This window comes from Nuphar pumila, chromosome 4 (assembly GCF_984573655.1).
Source record: "Nuphar pumila chromosome 4, dmNupPumi1.hap1.1, whole genome shotgun sequence".
NCBI lineage: Eukaryota > Viridiplantae > Streptophyta > Magnoliopsida > Nymphaeales > Nymphaeaceae > Nuphar > Nuphar pumila.
This window is the reverse complement of record NC_143252.1, coordinates 138,894,304-138,914,469: the sequence shown is the minus strand read 5'-3', so window position 1 is coordinate 138,914,469 and position 20,166 is coordinate 138,894,304. Positions and strand designations below refer to the sequence as shown.

General features: G+C 36.1%; 2 protein-coding genes across 2 annotated transcripts in view; both read left to right on the top strand.

The window, feature by feature from the left end:
• The window catches only part of LOC149841271 (uncharacterized), a 19,407-nt gene extending 17,275 nt beyond the window's left edge, over window positions 1–2,132 (top strand). Inside the window, exons 8-9 of the mRNA XM_090005228.1 lie at window positions 1,795–1,972; window positions 2,094–2,132. Of these exons, the coding sequence (XP_089861354.1) occupies window positions 1,795–1,948 (154 nt within the window). The 3' untranslated portion in view covers window positions 1,949–1,972; window positions 2,094–2,132. The remainder of the gene's footprint in view (window positions 1–1,794; window positions 1,973–2,093) is intronic.
• LOC149841270 (uncharacterized) lies at window positions 2,088–20,166 on the top strand. The gene is made up of 11 exons (XM_090005227.1): window positions 2,088–2,149; window positions 3,665–3,724; window positions 3,980–4,062; window positions 14,736–15,070; window positions 15,165–15,256; window positions 15,349–15,478; window positions 15,972–16,025; window positions 16,671–17,830; window positions 17,924–18,222; window positions 18,767–18,937; window positions 19,033–20,166. Exons 3-11 carry the CDS (start codon window positions 4,037–4,039, stop codon window positions 19,154–19,156), a joined length of 2,391 nt encoding a protein of 796 aa, XP_089861353.1. The 5' UTR covers window positions 2,088–2,149; window positions 3,665–3,724; window positions 3,980–4,036; the 3' UTR covers window positions 19,157–20,166.

The following is a 20,166-nucleotide window of genomic DNA, read 5'->3' as shown; positions in this document are numbered from 1 at the left end:
TGAGCTTACGAGATCAATTCAAGAAAATGTACCGTGGTGTATGTTGTTTGCTGATGATATTGTTTTGATTGATGAGTCTAGAGCTGGGGTTAATGCTAAGTTAGAATTATGGAGACAGACATTGGAAGCTAGAGGTTTTAAGTTGAGTAAGAGTAAGACTGAATATATGGAATGTCGGTTTAGTAAGCAACGAAGTAGTGATGGGAGTGTAGTGAAGCTTGGTGAGCAAGATATACCGGTGAATGATTATTTCAAATATTTGGGATCCATCATTCAAAAGTATGGAGAAATTGATGGAGATGTAAATCATAGGATAAAGGTTGGGTGGATGAAATGGAAAAGTGCTACTGGAGTGCTGTGCGATCGTAGAATGCCATTGCGGTTGAAGGGAAAGTTTTATAGGACGACTATTAGACCCGCTTTACTATATGGTACGGAATGTTGGGCTGCCAAGAGACATCATATTCAAAAAATGAGTGTAGCTGAGATGCGGATGCTTAGATGGATGTGTGGAAATACAATAAAAGATAAGATTCGGAACAAAGAGATACGTAAGAAGGTAGGTGTTGCACCCATTGAAAATAAGATGCGAGAGAATCGTTTACGGTGGTTTGGACATATTCGGCGAAGGCCTAATGATGCTCCAGTTAGAAGGTTGGAGAAATGGGAAAATATATTAGTTAAAAGAGGTCGGGGTAGGCCTAGGAAGACTTGGATGGAGATGATAGGAAAGGATATGAATGCTTTGAACCTCACCGAGGACATGGCGTTGGATAGAAATGATTGGAGGAAAAGGATTCATGTGGAAGACCCAAAATGAATTTCTTTTTTGGTTCATATCGCTGACCCCAATTGTTTTGGGATGAAGGCGTAGTTGTTGTTGTTGTTGTATAAACTTTAAAACCTCGATTTGAATCTATTTGGTTTCACTGAATGTACAGAGTTACAAATCCATTGTATAAAGGAAGGTTCGCCTGTAGTGCGCCCAAGGTCCGTTGACTTATTGTTTCAAACACCATTTTTTGCTGAATTGCTGTTTTAAACTCTGAAAAAGGAATGATTAGAAAGCTTTCAAAATTTTCCTAAAAAGTTACTAAGTCCGGGATTTTGGGGGCGTTACAAAGACTATGTTGCTTGACAGTCAAGTCTTCATCAAGCAAGTCTTTTGAGACAGCTGAGTTGACCGAATCTTGATGGACTTGACTAAATCAGCCATGTTTCTTGAGTCTTTTTCAAATGCGGCAAGTCTTGAGTAGCCTTGTTGGTTCATGTCTCCCAATATGGAACATACATACTCTGTATGTGTTGTTTGAGTGTCTTTGTTTTTCATTTTCTTGCCAATAAGTCCCCAACAATCGTCAGTGTAATTCATGTGATTCTTGATAGTATCAGGCACACAGAATAACAGATTAGACATTTTGAAGTATGTTTTCACTAGTTGAATTTTGTAAGTGTAACCAATTCTACCATTTCCGTAAGTTCAGTTTTTCTCTTGGCAAGCTCCTAATGGTCATGATATAATATCATCCTTTGTTGGGCTCGTGGGACCTTATGATGCAGCTGAACATAGATTTGAATCTAGATCACCAGGTTTTGGCTAGTTGTAGAACGTCCAAGAAGTTGCACTGGTGATGTGGCTGGTTACTAAACTTTTGAAATTAATTCAATCTCAAATGTGTGTCAGAGTAGAAATAATCGCATGTATATTTTGATGATTTGCATCCATCACCTTCACAGGCTAATATTGGTTAGCTTTGAGCTTGTTTTTTGACACTTTTACATCACATTCTCCAGGATGAAGCCATACTACCTCCGCTGCAGCAGTTATCAACCTGATTTCAACTTGTGGATTGACAAATACCGACCAGATACTTCAGCAGAGGTCATGTTCTTGAATATGTTCATGAACAATTTTCATTTCATCATGACCATAACAGGAGATCATTAGGACTGGTAATTATTGTCTCTGCAGGTATGTGGCAATTCTGAATCTGTTAAGATTATAAGTGAGTGGCTACATTCCTGGTGTACTCGGAATCCTGAAAATGATAAAGATTCTTTTGTTGATAATGATGACCATGATTGGATTGAAGATAACGTGAATGGGGTTGCACTGAAAAATCTTCTATTGCTCACAGGACCTGTAGGGGTATGTGCTGCATAATCTCTCTCATATATAATTTTAATCTCCTTTCACTTAGTCCTGTGTCAAAATTTTGTTTTTTGATAGCCTTTATCTCTCCATCTTTTATTATATTTGTAAGAGGGGATCTTTTTGTTATTGTGTCTAGGCAACCTTGTTCAATTGACTTCCAGTTCCTCAGTTTCTAGTTTATATTGTTTCCATAAAGCATTTTTTCCTGGAGTGAAAAACTTTCTAACCAGAGATTGGGTTGTCTCGCACTTGTACTGCCACATGAAGCCTTGAATATGGTTATACGTGCTCATTAGGTTTGTCAGTGGTTTCAAGAGGATGTGTATAGTGTCAGAATGCATTTGTCCAATGGGGAATTGAAGATCATGTTTTATGCAGCTTCTCCATCCTCATGGGTTTTTTTGTGATGTTGGGTCTTTGATGCTCTTGTCATTGATATGTATAGTCATTCTTTATTGTTGCTATGTTGGTCTTATAATTGTTTTGTCATCATCTTTTCTCTTTTCATTGTTGTCTAGGTGAAAAGTAGCTTTGATTTTTATTGGCTTTTGTAGTCCTGATCATAAAATATCCATAGGCCTCAAGAAGTATATTGCAACCTCAGGCTGTTCTGTGTAGAAATTTTGGCTGTCTTATCTGCACATTTTGGTTTATCAATTGTCAGCTATGTGGCTGGAAGTGTCAAACTGGTGGTGCTCTTGAAGGAAGCATTGTATTTGGATATGGCCTACAGAAAATGATGACTGTTTATTTTTAGCGATATTGAGAATGTATCTTAGAGAATGTATCTTACGTAGATTTGGTAAGGGTGTTTGTATTGGACATGATACAGGGTCCAATGGCACAGCTACATATTCCAAACATATGGATACCCACATGGATGCTCACAAATTGCAGAATTAAGATTAGCCTCTTGATGTGGTTCTTGGTCAATATGGACCTATTCCCAATGAAAATAGAACCTTAAAGCGTAAACACTGAAAACAAAAAAGGATGATGATGAGTTGCATGAAATTAGAATTAGCTCTTAGCATTTTAAGGTAAGCATGGTTGGAAGATACAATAACCTTGGTGCATGACATTGTCACAAGCATCATGGTTACGACACTCAAACGGAAGAGTTTGTGACATTAACATTGATCCTTTATTTGGTCTAAATTCTTATGTATTCTTTAGCTTCTATGGTTTGTAACTGGCAATGCACGAGCATGCATTGGACTGATATTATCAGTGGTGTTCTGGAACATCTTAAACTGCACGCTCTTGTTTCCAGGAATGACTGTTTTATTGCTTAAAAAGATTCAGTCTAACATGCATGCACTCTTTTAATCTTAAATTTATACGAACATTTAGCCCTGTAAGTATTTTATTTCTATTTTTGTTCTGTTGCAGATCCTTTAGTATTATATTTTGGTGTTATTTGTTGCCTAAATGGTGTTCTTTTTCCTATGTGTAATTATTGCATCATTTTCTTTTTTTTAACGTATCTTGGAGTCCATTTTGGTGTAGAGTGGGAAATCTGCGGCTATCTATGCATGTGCTAAAGAGCAAGGTTTTCAAATAATTGAGGTATCTTAACAGTCTCTGTTTTTTTTTTTCTTTTTGAGTGAACCTAGCAACGTACTTATTAAATTATATAGTTTATATTGGCCTGATTTTTTTTTAACAGCCAAGCAATTCGGTTGTGTGCCACATGCTGGTCTCTGAACACATACTCAGCTTGAATTTCTGTTTACATTTTAAAAGGGCATATATGCATTTTTTTGTCTCTTATTTAGTAAGTCTTATTTTGGAAAGTTTACTGTCTGCTCTTCTATTTTCTAGGTCAATGCATCTGATTGGCGGAGTGGAGCACTTGTGAAGCAAAAGTTTGGGGAGGCAATGGAATCACAATGTCTGAAAAAGTGGTTTGTAACATTTTTTTTGCACGGTGTTTTCTTGTCTATAGTCTTCTTGTTTTGCTGGATGAATGCATTGCTTCTGTTATTCTTGTAGTTGTGTATCAAATCCAATCCTGAAAGCTGTCTAAATTTGATAGCACCAGTGCTTACACAAGTGAGATCGTGGTACAAAAAGATGTCCTAAATTCTGTTATCTATGTAAATAAACCCGCACTCTTCGCATGATGATCCTTCTTGATCATCCTGTTAACTTTTAGTTATAGAGTTCCTGTTTGGATAAATATGATATTAACCTATATAGATGTTAAGCACGAAAACTTCAAATAACTTTTTGGATAGCTATGGTGGCATTTCAAGAAATATGTGTAGCAGTTGATAGTAGAGATAGTGAGGCAATAACACCCTGGAGGCTTCAAACAATGCCCACAGTGAGATTGATGAGACACATCTGTTAATGAACCTTGTGCTTTGTGAAAATTAACCATAATGCCCTTTAAGCAATGGCTGTTTTACAAACAGAAAAAATTCATATATTTGTATAATTCTACCCTTAGTGTGCATCCCTGACAACATTTAGCTATGCCATTAGTCATGGTGGATATAGTGGTGCTTGCAGTTAATGTGATTTTTGTGATCATACCATATAGAGTTTCTAACAGAACATATCATGTCAATGATTACCAAGTTTCAGCTATTATATGATCCTGTTGTAGCATTACAATGCAGTTAATTGCTAACTCTTGAGAAATTTCTCTTAGCAAGCATAGTTAAGTTATTGCTTTATAATACTGTGGTATGTTTACAAACACATCTTAAATTGCACTTTTAATAGATAAAATTAAGGTTGTATGTATTGTATCATAACCCATATCGGTCGGGCCCATAGTTACAACCATATCTTAAATGTATCATAATTTTTTTTTAAATTTCCAAAATTCCAAAAAAATTCAAGAAAATTCAGAAAATTTTAGCAAAAAATCTAAAAAATCACATCACATGAAACAATGATGAATTTCACAAAATACAACCCTAAAATCACATATGAATCATTTATGTCTTTACGAGCCATATAAGACACCATCAAACATCAACTAATATAGAATCATAGATAATATTGCATGCATATCTCACAAGAACAATGCAAAATATTAAATATCTTGCAATTAAGAACATGACACAAGACTCATACTTTCATATTACATAAAAAAACAAAATAACAAAGTTTATGAACAATTAATTGTTAAATAACCAAGTCTTTTTAAAACATATTATATAAAACCTCAATAATCATAATCATCTTCATCGTTATCATCATTTTCTTTTTCTCCTCCTTTGACATCCACATCGCCTCTAAGATATGAGGGGGTCATTATCATCTATCTCTTGTGTTCCTTCTATGTTAATCTACTGAATGTTCTTTTTATTCAAAAGAGTCTCTGTTTTTTTTTCCAACTCATGCATCCAATTCATTAAAATGTTTCAAATTGATAAGATCAAATTGTAACTACTCCAACTCATGCCCCTTAAAAATTGCGTTTTTTTTAAAACTATTGCGAGAATCATCCCAGAGACCCGAGGCCTTTACAATTCCACTCCCAATTGGATAATCAAACAAACCACTAGGGATCTTACATTTATCATCCACCTCATAACAAACTAAATTTTATTAAATAAGAATAGTCTCGAGATAATTGCATAAGAAAAATCAGAGTGCATGAACAATATATTTTAAAGAAAAATAAAGAAAATCAGAGCCACGCTGTCCATCTGTGAAGCTGTCTAGCAAACGTGTAGCACTCGTAGCTCTCCTAGAAACGAGTCGCTTCACTGATTCCCTGCGTCTGCGAAAACCACAAAAGTAGGGGTATTAGAAATCTGAGGTATTATGTGTACGAATCCCTCTAATGAAATAAATGAGTATAAAGAATACAGATAAGAATTCATGCAATAATTTAGAGAAAATGTATTTATGACAAATCCATAATTTAGGCAAACATATAATTAATATGGAATAATTGCTAAACAAGAGTAATAATCTTATATCAACATGAAACATTAACAAAGCATTAAAGACATTCTATTATGCGAAAGAAAACACATATCATGCATTCATTTATATATCATAAGTAAATATGCATAATCTAGTGCATAGCAGGAATGTGCAAGACTTCAGTGCAATGTATGAGTAAATTATTATCTTTTATTAGACTTTTCTTTTTATATGCATGCCTCTATTAAATGCACACAATTAAGTTCCTCTTTTTAATGACTGTTGTCCGCGAATACATTAAACAGGTAAAATTCTTGAGGTCAAGTAGGGTTCTCAGGGTAACCTAGGACGCAAGTTGTATTTTATTAGTAGGTTCTAAACTTAGCCCTTTGCTGAATCACCTTCGGAACATTAGACCTCCACATCTAATGACGAGACACTAAGGGCCTCCATATCCAATAATGTCACTTTCTTGGTATACTAAAACAACAACTGTATCTACACACCACCCTCAGGTAAAGTGACCGACTCTTCTTAAAACCGTAGCTAAGAGAAATAACCTTAATATCGGGTTCAAGGATAATCAATAATGCATACAGAGTTTTTGTATCCTCGTGGTCCTCCAAAACCGAAACTCTAAGATTCCTATTCTAACGACGGGAGATCTCAGAACGTATATTACACTATTCTTTTATCTTTATTTGTTTATTAATAATCAATTATTTAATTTGCAAATCAATATGCAAACAAAAGCACAATCTTGCATATTCCCCTACGAGAACCATCACGAGACCACCACCCGCAAAAAAGCATAGAATAATGCAATACTGCAATAACATTAATGTGATTTTTGCGATATATGTAAAATAAATAAAAAAGGAGCGAACCAAAGCTCGAGGCTCACCAGGCTTACGATGATTCATTTTGATCATCGATACATCATATATAAAAACCATGACAACATGCCAAATATGTAATGAGGTCAACATGATTTCCAATACACAATCATATGTGCCAATTAAACAAGGTGTATGGGCTACCACATTCATATGCATGTGTTCACTATTCATATGCATGTGTTTTTATGAAATCCTTCCACATACATGCATTCACTCATGAATCATCTCAATTTGGACTGGTGAACAATTCATGCATTTATGCACATGCAAAACACACATTAGTTCATGTATACATATGCATTTGAAACGAACTTCATATTGTACGATGCTTAAACACGTCACATCAAGTCAAAGCATATAAACAATTCCAACCTTAGCATGTATTGAAATCGAGGTCCAAGTACATAACACATACTTGAAACTTAACATGCATCTTGAAATTCAAGTTCCAGATTTCAAACGAGCCACATGCTAAAATACATATTCTTGAAGTAGGCCTATTGGGACAAACCGACCCCGTCGGCTGGTGTTCCAACCCCACCCATCTGAACCCAATGGTGTAGCAGGCCACCCACCTGCTATACAAACTTTGACACCTTTTTTTTTAATAAGTGCAGCCTCACCTCTGAGGCTTGACAAAACAGGCCAGATGAATCCAGTTCAGCTGGACCTGTCAGGCCCGACGAGTTGGGGCAGGTCTGGCCAGCTTAACCAATTGAGTAGGACTCGGTTGGTCTGCCGGCCAGACTCCAAGGCTCCACTAAAAGAAGAATTTATGATGATGTCGCTGCCTACAATGGCATGTGCAAAAATTTTCCAATAAGGGTTCTAATGCAGATTCATCAATACATTTAGTGGTTATTCCAACTATTAATCTGTAGTATAATTTACGTTTTGACTTCTTTATGTCATCTTGATATTTGTACTTGTATTCATTGTTTGAGGTGTACATCAGAGTTACCGGAAGCGCCTAGGTAAAAGGGGAAGCGCGTTTCCCTGAAGCGTGAAACGTCACGCTTTCGAAGCGTGCGGGGAAGCACCACTTTTAAATGGGAAGCACACTTCCCTTTTAATGAGAATCACGCTTCCCATCACACTTCCCCATTTTTTTCAATTTTTTTTGTATTTTTGTATTTTTTATTTTTATTTTTTTCGCTTCCTCCTCGCTTCCTAGTTCGCTTCTTAGGTCGCTTATGAGAAGATTCCCGACTCGCTCCTAAGTGGTCCCATGCTTCCCGCTTCCTAAAATTTTGAAAGTGCCTCGCTTCCCGCTCCCGCTTCCCGTATCGCTTCCTGCTCCCGCTTCCTCAACTGGCAACCATGGTGTACATAGATAGATAAAATGCTTATCTATCCTTGCTGATGATAGGGTTATTTTAAATTACAGGTTGCAAGGTGTTGTACACAGTGAAAAGCGCATGTACTTTTTTTTTCTTGCTTGCTGCCCAGCGGAGCCACTCGGCTGGGCTCCAACAGCCTGACAGGCCGGGCCAGCTGAATGGGTTCAGTTGGGCTGTCAAGAAGTGGCCCCACCTGGTCACGCCTGGCCAGGCATGCACTCAGCCAGCCAGTGTTGTAAAAAGCATTGAGGCGTAGCGAGACGCTCCACCAAAAACCTAGGCGAGCGTAAAGCGTAAGCCTCACATTTTTTTTAAAAACTTTAAAAAAATTATAAAAAATATCTAAAATACAAATAAATAAAGAAATGCTTTATTGATGAAATGACGACCAATAAGAAATAGAAAATCTCAAATAAGTACTAAAGAATATAAGATTAACATATAAAAGTAACTAAAAACTGATTATATAACTGGAAAATATATGAGATTAACAAAAAAAAGTTAAAATTTACTAAGAAACTGATTACATAACTGAAATAACTGGAAAATATATGAGATTATTCTAAAAAATATGAGATTAACCAACAAAAGATAAAATATACTAAGAAACCGATTACATAACTGGAAAATATATGAGATTAACCAACAAAAGTTAAAATATATGAGATTATTCTAAAAAAATATGAGATTAACATATAAAAATAACTAAAAAACTGATTACGTAACTGGAAAATATATGAGATTAACCAAAAAAAAGTTAAAATATACTATGAAACTGATTACATAACTGAAATAACTGGAAAATATATAAGATTAACCTACAAAAGTTAAAATATATGAGATTATTCTAAAAAATGTGAGATATATGAGATTAACCAACAAAAGTTAAAATATACTAAGAAACTGATTACATAACTGAAAAATATATGAGATTAACCTACAAAAGTTAAAATATATGAGATTATTCTAAAAAATGAGATTAACATATAAAATTAACTAAAAAACTGATTACATAACTGAAAAATATATGAGATTAACCAACAAAAGTTAAAATATATTAAGAAACTAATTACATGACTGAAATAAGTGAAAAATATACGAGATTAACCAACAAAAGTTAAAATACAGTAATATATTAATAAACTTATTACATAACTGAAATAACTGGAAAATATATGAGATTAACCTACGAAAACTTTGTTGATTATGTCTCTGAAATCTTGTTATAAAAAAAAAATAAAATTTTTTGCGCCTCATGCTTGCACCTTGAGGCACAGAGGGTCGCGCCTCAAGGCAAGGTGCGCCTTTTGCGCCTCAAGGCGCGTTTTTGATAACACTGCAGCCAGCCGACTGGCTGGCCTGGCAGGACCAAGGCCTGCCCAGCCGAGCCTAGTCGGGTGGGTTGCCAGGCCAGTTGAAACCGGGCTGTTTATATATATATATATATATATATATATATATATATATATATATATATATATATGCCCAGCCCAAACTGCTGGACCTAGCATGGTCTGTCAGCACCTACCATGTGCTGCCAGATCTATCCCTTGCCAAAGAACAACTCATACACAACATCAAATAGGCATAATTCAGCCGTTTTGATAAACAGCTTAAAATACAATTCCAGTTTAGGTTGAAATTCATCATGTTAACGTGAACAATTCATATCACAACAGGCATAGCTAACCCTTTATTAAACCCATCACGTATAGCTATTCAAGTAAACATTGAAAGCAAAATCCTAAGCAACCATGATTTCTGCTAAACATGGCAGCAGTAGAGCCAAAGTGTGACTAACTTAAGTGCTAAACAGTTCCATGCCCGTCACGTATAAGAGTCATTATTGTGGAAAAGAAAATCAATGCATAGGGGTCCATGATCGTATGAATAGCACCCACACTTGGTAGCCCAGTCTTTAGGGCGTGAAACCCAACCCCAAAACCCATAACAAACTATTTCTTTATCATAAAAGAAATCCTATTTTAGCACAGAAATAGGCATGTACAGAAATCTGATTTAAAAACGAATGAAAGGAACTATTAATGCACCCATGGAATATACATCTATGTCATGAATAAAAATCAAGTATGCATTGGTTATTGACATGCTCATGCAAACTTCTATGAAACTATACATGCTTACATAGATTTTTCTTTTTCATAACAACCATACATGCATCCAATAGCATATATATATATATATATATATATATATATATAGAGAGAGAGAGAGAGAGAGAGAGAGAGAGAGAGAGAGAGAGAGAGCAAAAACTTAGGAATCCAATCCACTATAAAACAGGTGCTTAAAAGCCATCTTTAACATGAAATAAAATTCTGTTTTGGCATGAAAAACACATATACAGAATTTTATTCTTTTAGAGTGTGTAAAGAACCAAAAACACATATATGAAAGAGGATCCATGGATCCTCATCCATGTATTCTAGAGTGAACATATAGAATCACTCTTTAACTATGGTTTTACCCCAAATATTACATGGAAATCGAATCGGCATTCGATTTCTTACTTGATCCAAAAGACAAAACCCGTACTTTTGCAAAAATTGAAAGAACAAGGAAAAATAATGGTGGATGGCTGGAGAAGAGGGCTCTTCCTTCTTCCTCCTCTCCTTCTCTTTCTTTTTCCTTTCTTTCCTCTCTCTTTTTTCTCTTTTCTTTCTTTCCTCTTTGTTTTTTTAGGCTATTTATAAAAAAAAAGGGGGTGACACCCCCTCTTATCCATCCAAATTTTCTAGAGAGGGCTGGAGCTAATCTCTAAATGGAACTCTCTCTCACTTTCCAAAATTTTTCGATACTCTTTTAAAAATTTGATTTTTTCAAAGTTTCTAAATTTTATTTAAAAGTCTCTTCTCTAACTTTCCTTAGTTTTCTTAGGTATGTTTAAGGACTCCATTTAGAAGTCCCAAACAACCATAAAAACAAAAATTCGGAATTAAGTATAATTTATTAATTATTTAGTATTAAATTATTAATAATTATTTAAAACTTTCCAAAAATAGCAAATTAACTAGAGAGGCTTATCAACCTTATTTAACCCAAATTAAAGCTTGTTATTGAATTTAAAACTAGAAAAACGTTGGGCATAGGTTTGGATTTGGATCCGGATCCGACATTAAAATTCATTTCCAAAAATCCAAATAAATTTTGGACAACACCAAATTCATATTAATATGGGTTTTGGTTAGAGTCCAGATCCATATTATTTTAGATCAAATCTATTGGATCCAATCCGATCCAAATTCGGATCCAATCCGATCCAAATTCGGATCCAATCCGATCTAAATTCGGATCCAATCCGATCCAAATTCGGATCCAATCTGATCCAAATTCGGATCCAATTCGAAAAACTTCTCCCTTTTTGGAAAAAACACGATTTTCAGGCCAACTGAAACTCGAATTAGAAAAAGTAACATACTGTTGCGCTCAGTATACCCAGATGCATCCAACGCCATATTACACGAATATCAAATTCTGAACTTTACCCGAAAATAACCCGAATTTTGTTTGAATTTAAAGGTTGAAAATAAAACTCTTTTTTATGCTTCGATTAGCTTGTCTCAACCTTGTAGATGAGACCTGGGCTAGGCTCAGATTCAAAAACATCGGTCTAATAACGAGGTCCAATCAAATTTTCTTCTAGACTTAGCCAAATTTTTGACAAATCATAAAATTGCTAAGTACGAAAACACGCGATATTACATAAATTGCTTTTTGTGCCTCCTTGTTGATAACTTTTCGATTTGCCTAAAAAATGACATTAAAATTAAAATTAGTTGGGTTTTGAATGAAAATGACAAATAAACTTTATAATTGTATGTACTTCTGCTTCAATCGTAAGTTGTAGCAAACGTCGACGAGGTTATTAAGTCTTTTGTGATCTAATCTATTTCTTCTTTTGGTGTTGATTTGCTCAAAGACACTCCAGTTTCTCCTGCATCCACTTTACTCTACATGTTTGACTAAGAATGCTAATGACAAAAGTTCTCAAATTTGGAACATCACTTTCAAACCTAGCCCACCGCATATCTTAAAAAAAATAGGAAAATGAGAAATCAGTAAAACAATAACAAATATACAATCATACAAAACATGATAACTAAATAACAATTTAAAATTAAAATTGAAATAGATAAAATAAATTACCTAGATGCATCGTACCACGGTTTTGCATAACTGCAGGTCTCCTCATATCATACAATGCATTATCATAAGTTTTCATTTCCTTATTAATTTGATCTTGAATGCTATAATCATGGTTCAACCTTTCGATGCAATTCAAAAGTCCCTCACTTTCATGTCTATTTTAAACGTAGTGGAACATCTAAATGCAAGATTTAAATAATATGTTGTAACATGAAGAGGTTGATGAAGTTTCGTCTACCTTATCTACAATTTTTTCTTTCTCTTCAAATTATCTCTAATAACCTCTTTTGCCTTATTCATGGCCTTATTGAGATAACCCATAGTTGGTTCGTCTTTACTGTCAACTAATTGAAGCACCTTCACCAAAGATATAGTTATTCTTAACAACTTCATACATGAATATAAAAATTCACTTCTAAATAGAATATCTACAATTTCTCTAAGCTTTATTTTTTGTGCATGGGGATATATATGCATTCCACTCATATGATGAACACATTTTTTTAGTGCAGCTATATTCTTTACTAGACTTTGCACTATCAAAAAATTTGTAAAAAATCTAATAACTGCACTACGAATCAACTTAACACCACTAATGTACTTTATCATTAGACTCAAAAGAGTTAAAACCCATGCATGATTGTAAATAAATTTAGTAACTTTTTGGTAGCATTCGATTGCCGGATGTACCTCATCCTTATTGTCGATGTCCTCAAGCACGAGGTCTATGTAATGACCAACACACGGGGTCCAAAAGAATGACCAAAAAATTTCTGCCAATTCTTTACTTGTTGCTCTATAATTTGCTGCATTATCAGTAATGAACTGTACAATATTTTGATGTTGAACCTCTGCAATACATCTATTGTCTTGGGTGTATCAAACAAATCAATTGATTTCAAATATATAATTCTTTTGGGTAATAAACAAGAAAATTTATCAAGATCCTTGACTTTCTGCCTGCCTACCAATCCTCCATGATGCTGTACCACTGTCTCATCGCATCACAATAAGCCTTCACTTCATTTACATTAGCATATAAAATCTTTTCTTTTAAAGCATGATACGAAGACATCTTGTATCCAGGTCTAATATTGGTTATGACATCTGTCATGGCCTGAAAATGTAATGAATTTGCCATATTTAAAGGAATGTAGGCATCATAAAACAATCTCCCAACTGTGACATTTGTCTGTTTGATTAAATGTTGAGGAGTCATATCAGTACGAATGTCGGGTTGCCCCTCAGGGGTAGTCATAGGAGGGAAAAAACTATTAATAGAGTCTCTAGCTCTACTCCCTCTCAAAGAAATTCCTCTTACTCTTCTTTATCCTCTTTTTTTTGTGCCCGCGACACTACTACTAACGCCAACCACCCTTTTCCTTTTAGATGCAGAACTTCCTATTTCTGATGCTATGTTAGAGGTTGTAGGATCGGAAGTAGGGAGCTCATCTTCGTCATCCCAGGGCTTCACACACTTTATTTTTGCCTCACTCGTCTCTTTTTCTCTTAAAGCATTCAGTATTTGCTGACATTGCTATTTTACGACATCCAACAATTTTCTTGACGTGCATGTGGTAACATTATGATGTGTCTCGGCTAAATGATGCTTCAACCAAGCGATATCACTCGAAATAACAATATGAAAATAGTTGCACTCAATTTTCAACCGGCTTTCACTCATTATTTGAGTGCCCCATTGCCATGCCGGATCATTTGATGCCATCTTTTCCAAAAAAAGTTTAATAAAAAGAAAATAAATTTTTTTTTACCTTAACTCACTTCTTTGAGTAGAAAAATGATGGAAATGCACTCTTGATGAAACCACAAAATTCTTCTCCCTTACGCACAGATCAACCCTCAAATTGCTCTCACGAGTCTTAGGGTGCGTGAATACCTCTCTATTGGCCTCTACACAAATGAGAAAGTTGGCCATCAAGAGGTCTTTAAAACCCAATAACGAAAAAATAACTTTTTGACACTTTTTAAGTTTACCGAGACTGAATCGTATGGTATGACACGCACTTGTATCATGATACAGACAACCTTGGATAAAAAGTTGGATTCATTAAAATGTATTGTATTCTTCTGTTCTGAGCATGGTTACATGTTCATCCATCATGTGATGTCATGCTTACATCAGTAAACATTAGATTTGGAGTTCATACATAAAGTGCCTTACACATCATGACCACCATAATTTCAGAGGTAAACTCTTTAGCAATCTTTGACACTCTAGCTGCTGGCAAATTCTGATGACTTTTTCAATTGCATTTCTTTTTACAGGTCTCATGAAGATGTTGTTGGATCATGGAATAAGCATCTTACAGAAATCTTCCTAGCTGAAACAGAAAGCATGGATTGCGGAGATTCAGAAGATGTTGAAAAAAAGAATTCTGAGTCTGTTTCAAGATCATCTTGCCTGGGACAAGTAAATGTTATGGAGATGGAAGTTTCTTGTAATGTTATGGAGTATAGGAACATAGGTAGTCAAATTGCAACTAAGACTCTGATTCTCTTTGAGGATTTTGATACAATATTTGATGAAGACCGTGGGTTAATTGCAACTATACTAGAACTTACTGAAACAGCGAAGCGGCCCATTATTCTAACAAGCAATAGTAAGGCCATTTCTAATTTTAAGTCATTACAACTATAATACTTGTGCATTTATTTAGTTTCTGATCTTAAAGTTGTATGCTTTCAACCTTACAGGTAGGGACCCTATTCTGCCTCCATTTTTGGATAGGCTTGTGATCAATTTTACTCTTCCATCATTAGATGAGTTGGTTTCCCATGTTTACATGGTATATGCTTAGTTTATCTATTACTTAAAATTTCTTTGCATATATGAACCAAAAGGGTTAACTGTTAACTAATAAATAAATGGCTTTTGTAGGTTTGTGTTTCAGAGGCCCTCAGTGTTTCATATCATTTAATACAGCATGTTGTTAGATTTTGTCAAGGTGATATAAGGAAGACCATCATGCTCCTCCAGTTTTGGTGCCAGGGTAGAGGAGGTCAAGGAGGTAAGCCTGTTGAGGATTTCAATATCTGGAAAGGGCATAGCATGGAAAGTTTTGTCAGAAATTTGCTAAATATTATATGGATGCATTGAGTCACTTGACCAGAAAACACAAAGTTCAACAACTTTATAGGACAATCAGAATTCAGCAGTTTTACATCCCAGTCCCAATGAAGCTGGAAACCCGCAGGGTTTGGTGCTATCATGGTGGGATTGTTATCCACTTCAGCAATATCCAGCCTTGCTGTGGCTGAAAGTGGCAGGAGAATGATCCTTTCAATGGATTCACCATTGTAGGTGGCTGGACTAACTTTAGACTCAGCGCTGACCTCTCAATGCCCTTTTCACTAGCATAATTCCTGCAGGTGGAAATTTGTGGGATCATGGTGTGCCTACTCTTTTAGCAAAGCTGCTGTCAGTTACAATGATACACTCGTGTATGGATAATTACTATATGCCTATATGGTGTGTGTGATTGCATGCATGCATGTATATAGGTATCAGTGTGAGAGGTGCTCACAATAAATTTGGTAACTTTAATTTCAAGCCAGGTAATTTCTCTGTCACAGGAACATGTGTTGGCTGTGTCTAGTGACTGGACACAACAAGAGGACAACACGTGACATGCCCATGACATGTACAGACAATATTTTGTTAGTTTCTGTAATCATTTAATAGTTTTGAAAAATACTTTCAATAATAAATTTCTTATATATTAAAAATTAGACATATTTTTAATCAATTAAACAATGGAAAAATCCATGTCCTTATGTCTTATTTTTGAAAAAAATTATGAAACTCACATCCTAAACTTGTATGGGGTCATGGTTAGTGTCCATGTCTTTGTGACGGTAATTCATACAAGTTCTCTAGTTGGCTGCCAGAGTAAAATTACACATCATTTCCTGTTCTCTTCTGCATGATTCAGAAGTTCACCTTTTATGTCCCTTTGTGCGTTTTCTGAAATGCAGCAATGGATATTTTCCCCTTATTTATGAGAAAGTGTAAATTGCTTGCACAGGGTCGTTAGGTTGTTGTTCATGCACTTGGCAAGAGTGAATCTAAACAGCAAGCTGCTTGTGGTATCCAATCTGCCATGCTTGATGATACCTTCCCTAATCATCATTGTTTTTGGTACCTTTGGCACAAGTACGGAATTGAGAAATTCTAATGCAGTAGTTTCTGATGGTTTTCAGGCAATAAATCTTTATGTGCTTACGGGTCACTACCTTTCAATATTGATGCTGGACATTATGTGATACAGAAGGTGATTCCTTGGGGCTTTCCTTCTCAGTTATCAGAATATATTGAGAAGGAGATCTCCGAATCATTGACCAAAATGAAAACCAACACTTTGTTGACCAATGAAACCATAATAGAAGAGCTGGTCACTGAGGAAAATTTGGATGGTCTACTTGGAGATGAGAATGATGACATAACCAATAAAGCCCATGAGAATGACTTTTCAAAATGGAACTGGTCAGTGCATGAGTGTGCTTTAGAGTCATCAATGATCTCTGATAATATTAGTCCTTCCAAGTTTGTAGAAAAGACCAAGCAGTCAAGGCACAGAAGGCGTGTTGTGTTTTCAGACTCTGAAGATGAGCTTTGCACTGACAAACTAGATCCGTCAGAGCAACTACCTCAGCATCTTGGTGAAGAATTATTGCTAGATGTTTCGAGTGATTCCTTTCCTGTGAAGGTACCTCCTAATGTGGATTATCCCAATCTGGAGTTACATGAGGATCTTCTGAGAGGTGCCAAGACAAATGAAGATCCTTGCAGTCATCAAAAGAATGGATCTCCTGAAGCATCCTGCATCCCAGAACTATCTTTCGTGCCTGAAACAAAAATAGACAATGGAGGAGACTTGGAGCAAACATCATCATTGTCTTGCTTTCCTGATACTATGCAGGATGCCCCCTTCTTGGGTGCAAATATGCTGAAGAAACTTGGAACGGAGTTAATTAACCCAGGAAAAATTTATCAAGAATTGGACAGGGTTTCTGAATCTATGTATGTGGGCATGTGTGATATGGCTGCAGAGTCGATTCTTGGCTGTGATGATTCTCCTGTTGAGCCCCCACAAGAAATTTTCGGAGTATGCCCTTTGATAGATGAATGCAGCCGTGCAGATTTTACTACCGGTTTTATGACCAAAAGAAATTTGAAGCGTCCAGTGATGGCTGATTTAGTTCAGGAGACATGGAAGAAGCTGCGGAGCCAGGGGGTGGAAATCAAGTCATGTATTGAAACAGAACAATGTGCATGTTCTTCGCTGAAAATTGCTACCGGACTAACTGAACTTATTTCTGATGCTGATGTGATGCTTAGTGTTGGTCATACCCTTATTGATGTAAGTGGCTTTTAGCTAATTCAGTTTTTCTGAGACAAGCACCAATGGAAATACTGTTTAATGTTGCAAGAGGCTTACCACATGCTTCTGCAGGATTATCCACAAGCATCAATATTTCCCTCTGTTGAACAAGATATGAAATATGGTGGTGATCAGCATGTGGAGTTAATGTCCACATTTGCTGAGCATGGCCTTTGCTTTTATGCAAAGAAGTGTGCTGAAATGAAGAGAGATCTGGATCCTACCATTGAGTTTGACTTGGCTCTGGAGATGCTGTCCTCCAACATGGATGGTCTGGCACTGGGGAAATTGGTTATGCTGGACGGCGGTGATGATTCATCTAGTCATCCAAAATTTCTTGAGAAATTGACATTGGGGATGCCATCTGATAGGTACTTTCTTTCACAAGGTTGATATTTTGTTCTCTTTGTGAATCTTATTTTATGGTCTCCTTCATCTGCTTCTTCCAATTAGAAAAAATTGATACTTTATGACGAGTGTGATTTTTTTGCAGTGAGTAATGTTGTTCTCATGGTGAATCTTGATTTAATCATGTTCATCTACTTCTTTCAGTTATTAAAACAAAACCACAAACTCGAAATTCCTTAACGCATTTAAAGAGTTGTATATTTTCCGTTAATGATGGTTCTGGAACTGGAAGAGAAAAATTGGATGTTTATATTGTTGGGTTAATTGGCCACTACCTGCTGAAAGATTGATTATGCTATAATGATAGTAGTTGTTTGTATTATCAATAATAATATTAAAGGAGCACCTCTTCAATCATTAATGATATTCATTTTCAGTATTTGCAATTGTATTCTTTTCTGGATGCATTATATTTTCTTATCTGTTCACAAAGTTTGTCATATGTGCAGTTTTTATGTGACTTGATTTTAGGGTTAACTTTTTGCCCCTCATTGCCTTGCTCCACAGACTTGAACATAGCCTGATGCTTTCAGATGCACTGCTGTCAGTGGTCCCTATGCGATCATATATGGCTTCCAGGGGTGCTGCATTTCATGAATACTTGTCATTCTTGAGCCAAATTTCCAAGGGAGAATCTGCTCGTCTGGCAGAAGCAGATAATTCCACTAGATATGGCAGGTATCACTTGCCTGCACAACCCAATGTGCACGTTCACAGATGCACACTGATATGCATACAATATCAGGATTTCATACCATTTTTGTTGATTGCAGGGTGCGGCGTTCCCATCATTACTTGAGGACAGGAGCATTCTCAATGTCTGCTGAAGATGTTTTCCTGTTTGATCAACATGCCTGCTATAAGAAAAGAGTTTCAAAATCCATTGTTGAAGGGTAACATCCGATGCAATGCAGTAACCATTTTTCATCTGTTTAGTTTTTTCCTTTTTTTTATAAGGAGGATCCCTTGCCCAAGTGAGGAAAAACCTTGGGTGGGGCCCCACGACCACCCTGCCTTACATGGCCCACCTCTGAAAGCTACGGACACACCCGTGTGCCAGCGGGGTTTGATCCGGGGTCTTCAACTCAACAACACCTTCACAACCACCCCGCTGGTCATGCGGGCGACCCCCACAGTGGAATTTTTCGTCTGTCTAGTTGTGTTATCCCTTTCTATGAACACAACGTGCACAACTTGGCGAAATGAGTCCAGTAGACCATGTACATGTGGTTGCTGTAACTAGAAATCCATAAAACAGATGGAGAAAGAGAACCACGTCTGAGAATCAACTCTGTTAAAGTCGTCCATAGCATATACAGTTGCATGAAGGAAGAATAGGATGCTTCTACGTCTTGGTCAAGACTCAGCATGGAGCTGTGAAACTGGAAAGCAGCTACGCAACAAAATTTCAATGAAGTTCTGCTATAAAGAAGGATTTCCTAGTCATCAACCCAGCCATGTAGATCAAGTATTTGGAGTGGCTAATTTTTTTATGTTGATAATTTATCCTTTGGCTCGAAAGGGAGCTTCGTATGTTAACCGTGGGCTTCTGTTTGCCTAATAAAAGAAGGCGATACTTTTTCCTTTTCATTTCCCCCCTTCTTTTGGTGTTTCTGCTGGTTTACTCAGAAAGGGGTGTTAGAGGTTATCTGTTTTAAAGGACAACGTAGTTATGCATGGGTCACCTGAATGCACTTTTGAGTTCATGAGCTCCCATATTCTAAGTTTCCATTGTGCTACCGATCTTTATAAGCCTTGGTCGTGCTACCCATGCCCAGGCATCCTAAATCTCTGATTCACTTGAGCTTGCTCCCGGTCATAGAGCTTGCGCTTAAGTAAAGGGAAACCAGTCAATGTTTTTTAATTTCCTTTTTATGTCCAAAGCTTTACAAATTACCCAAAAAATA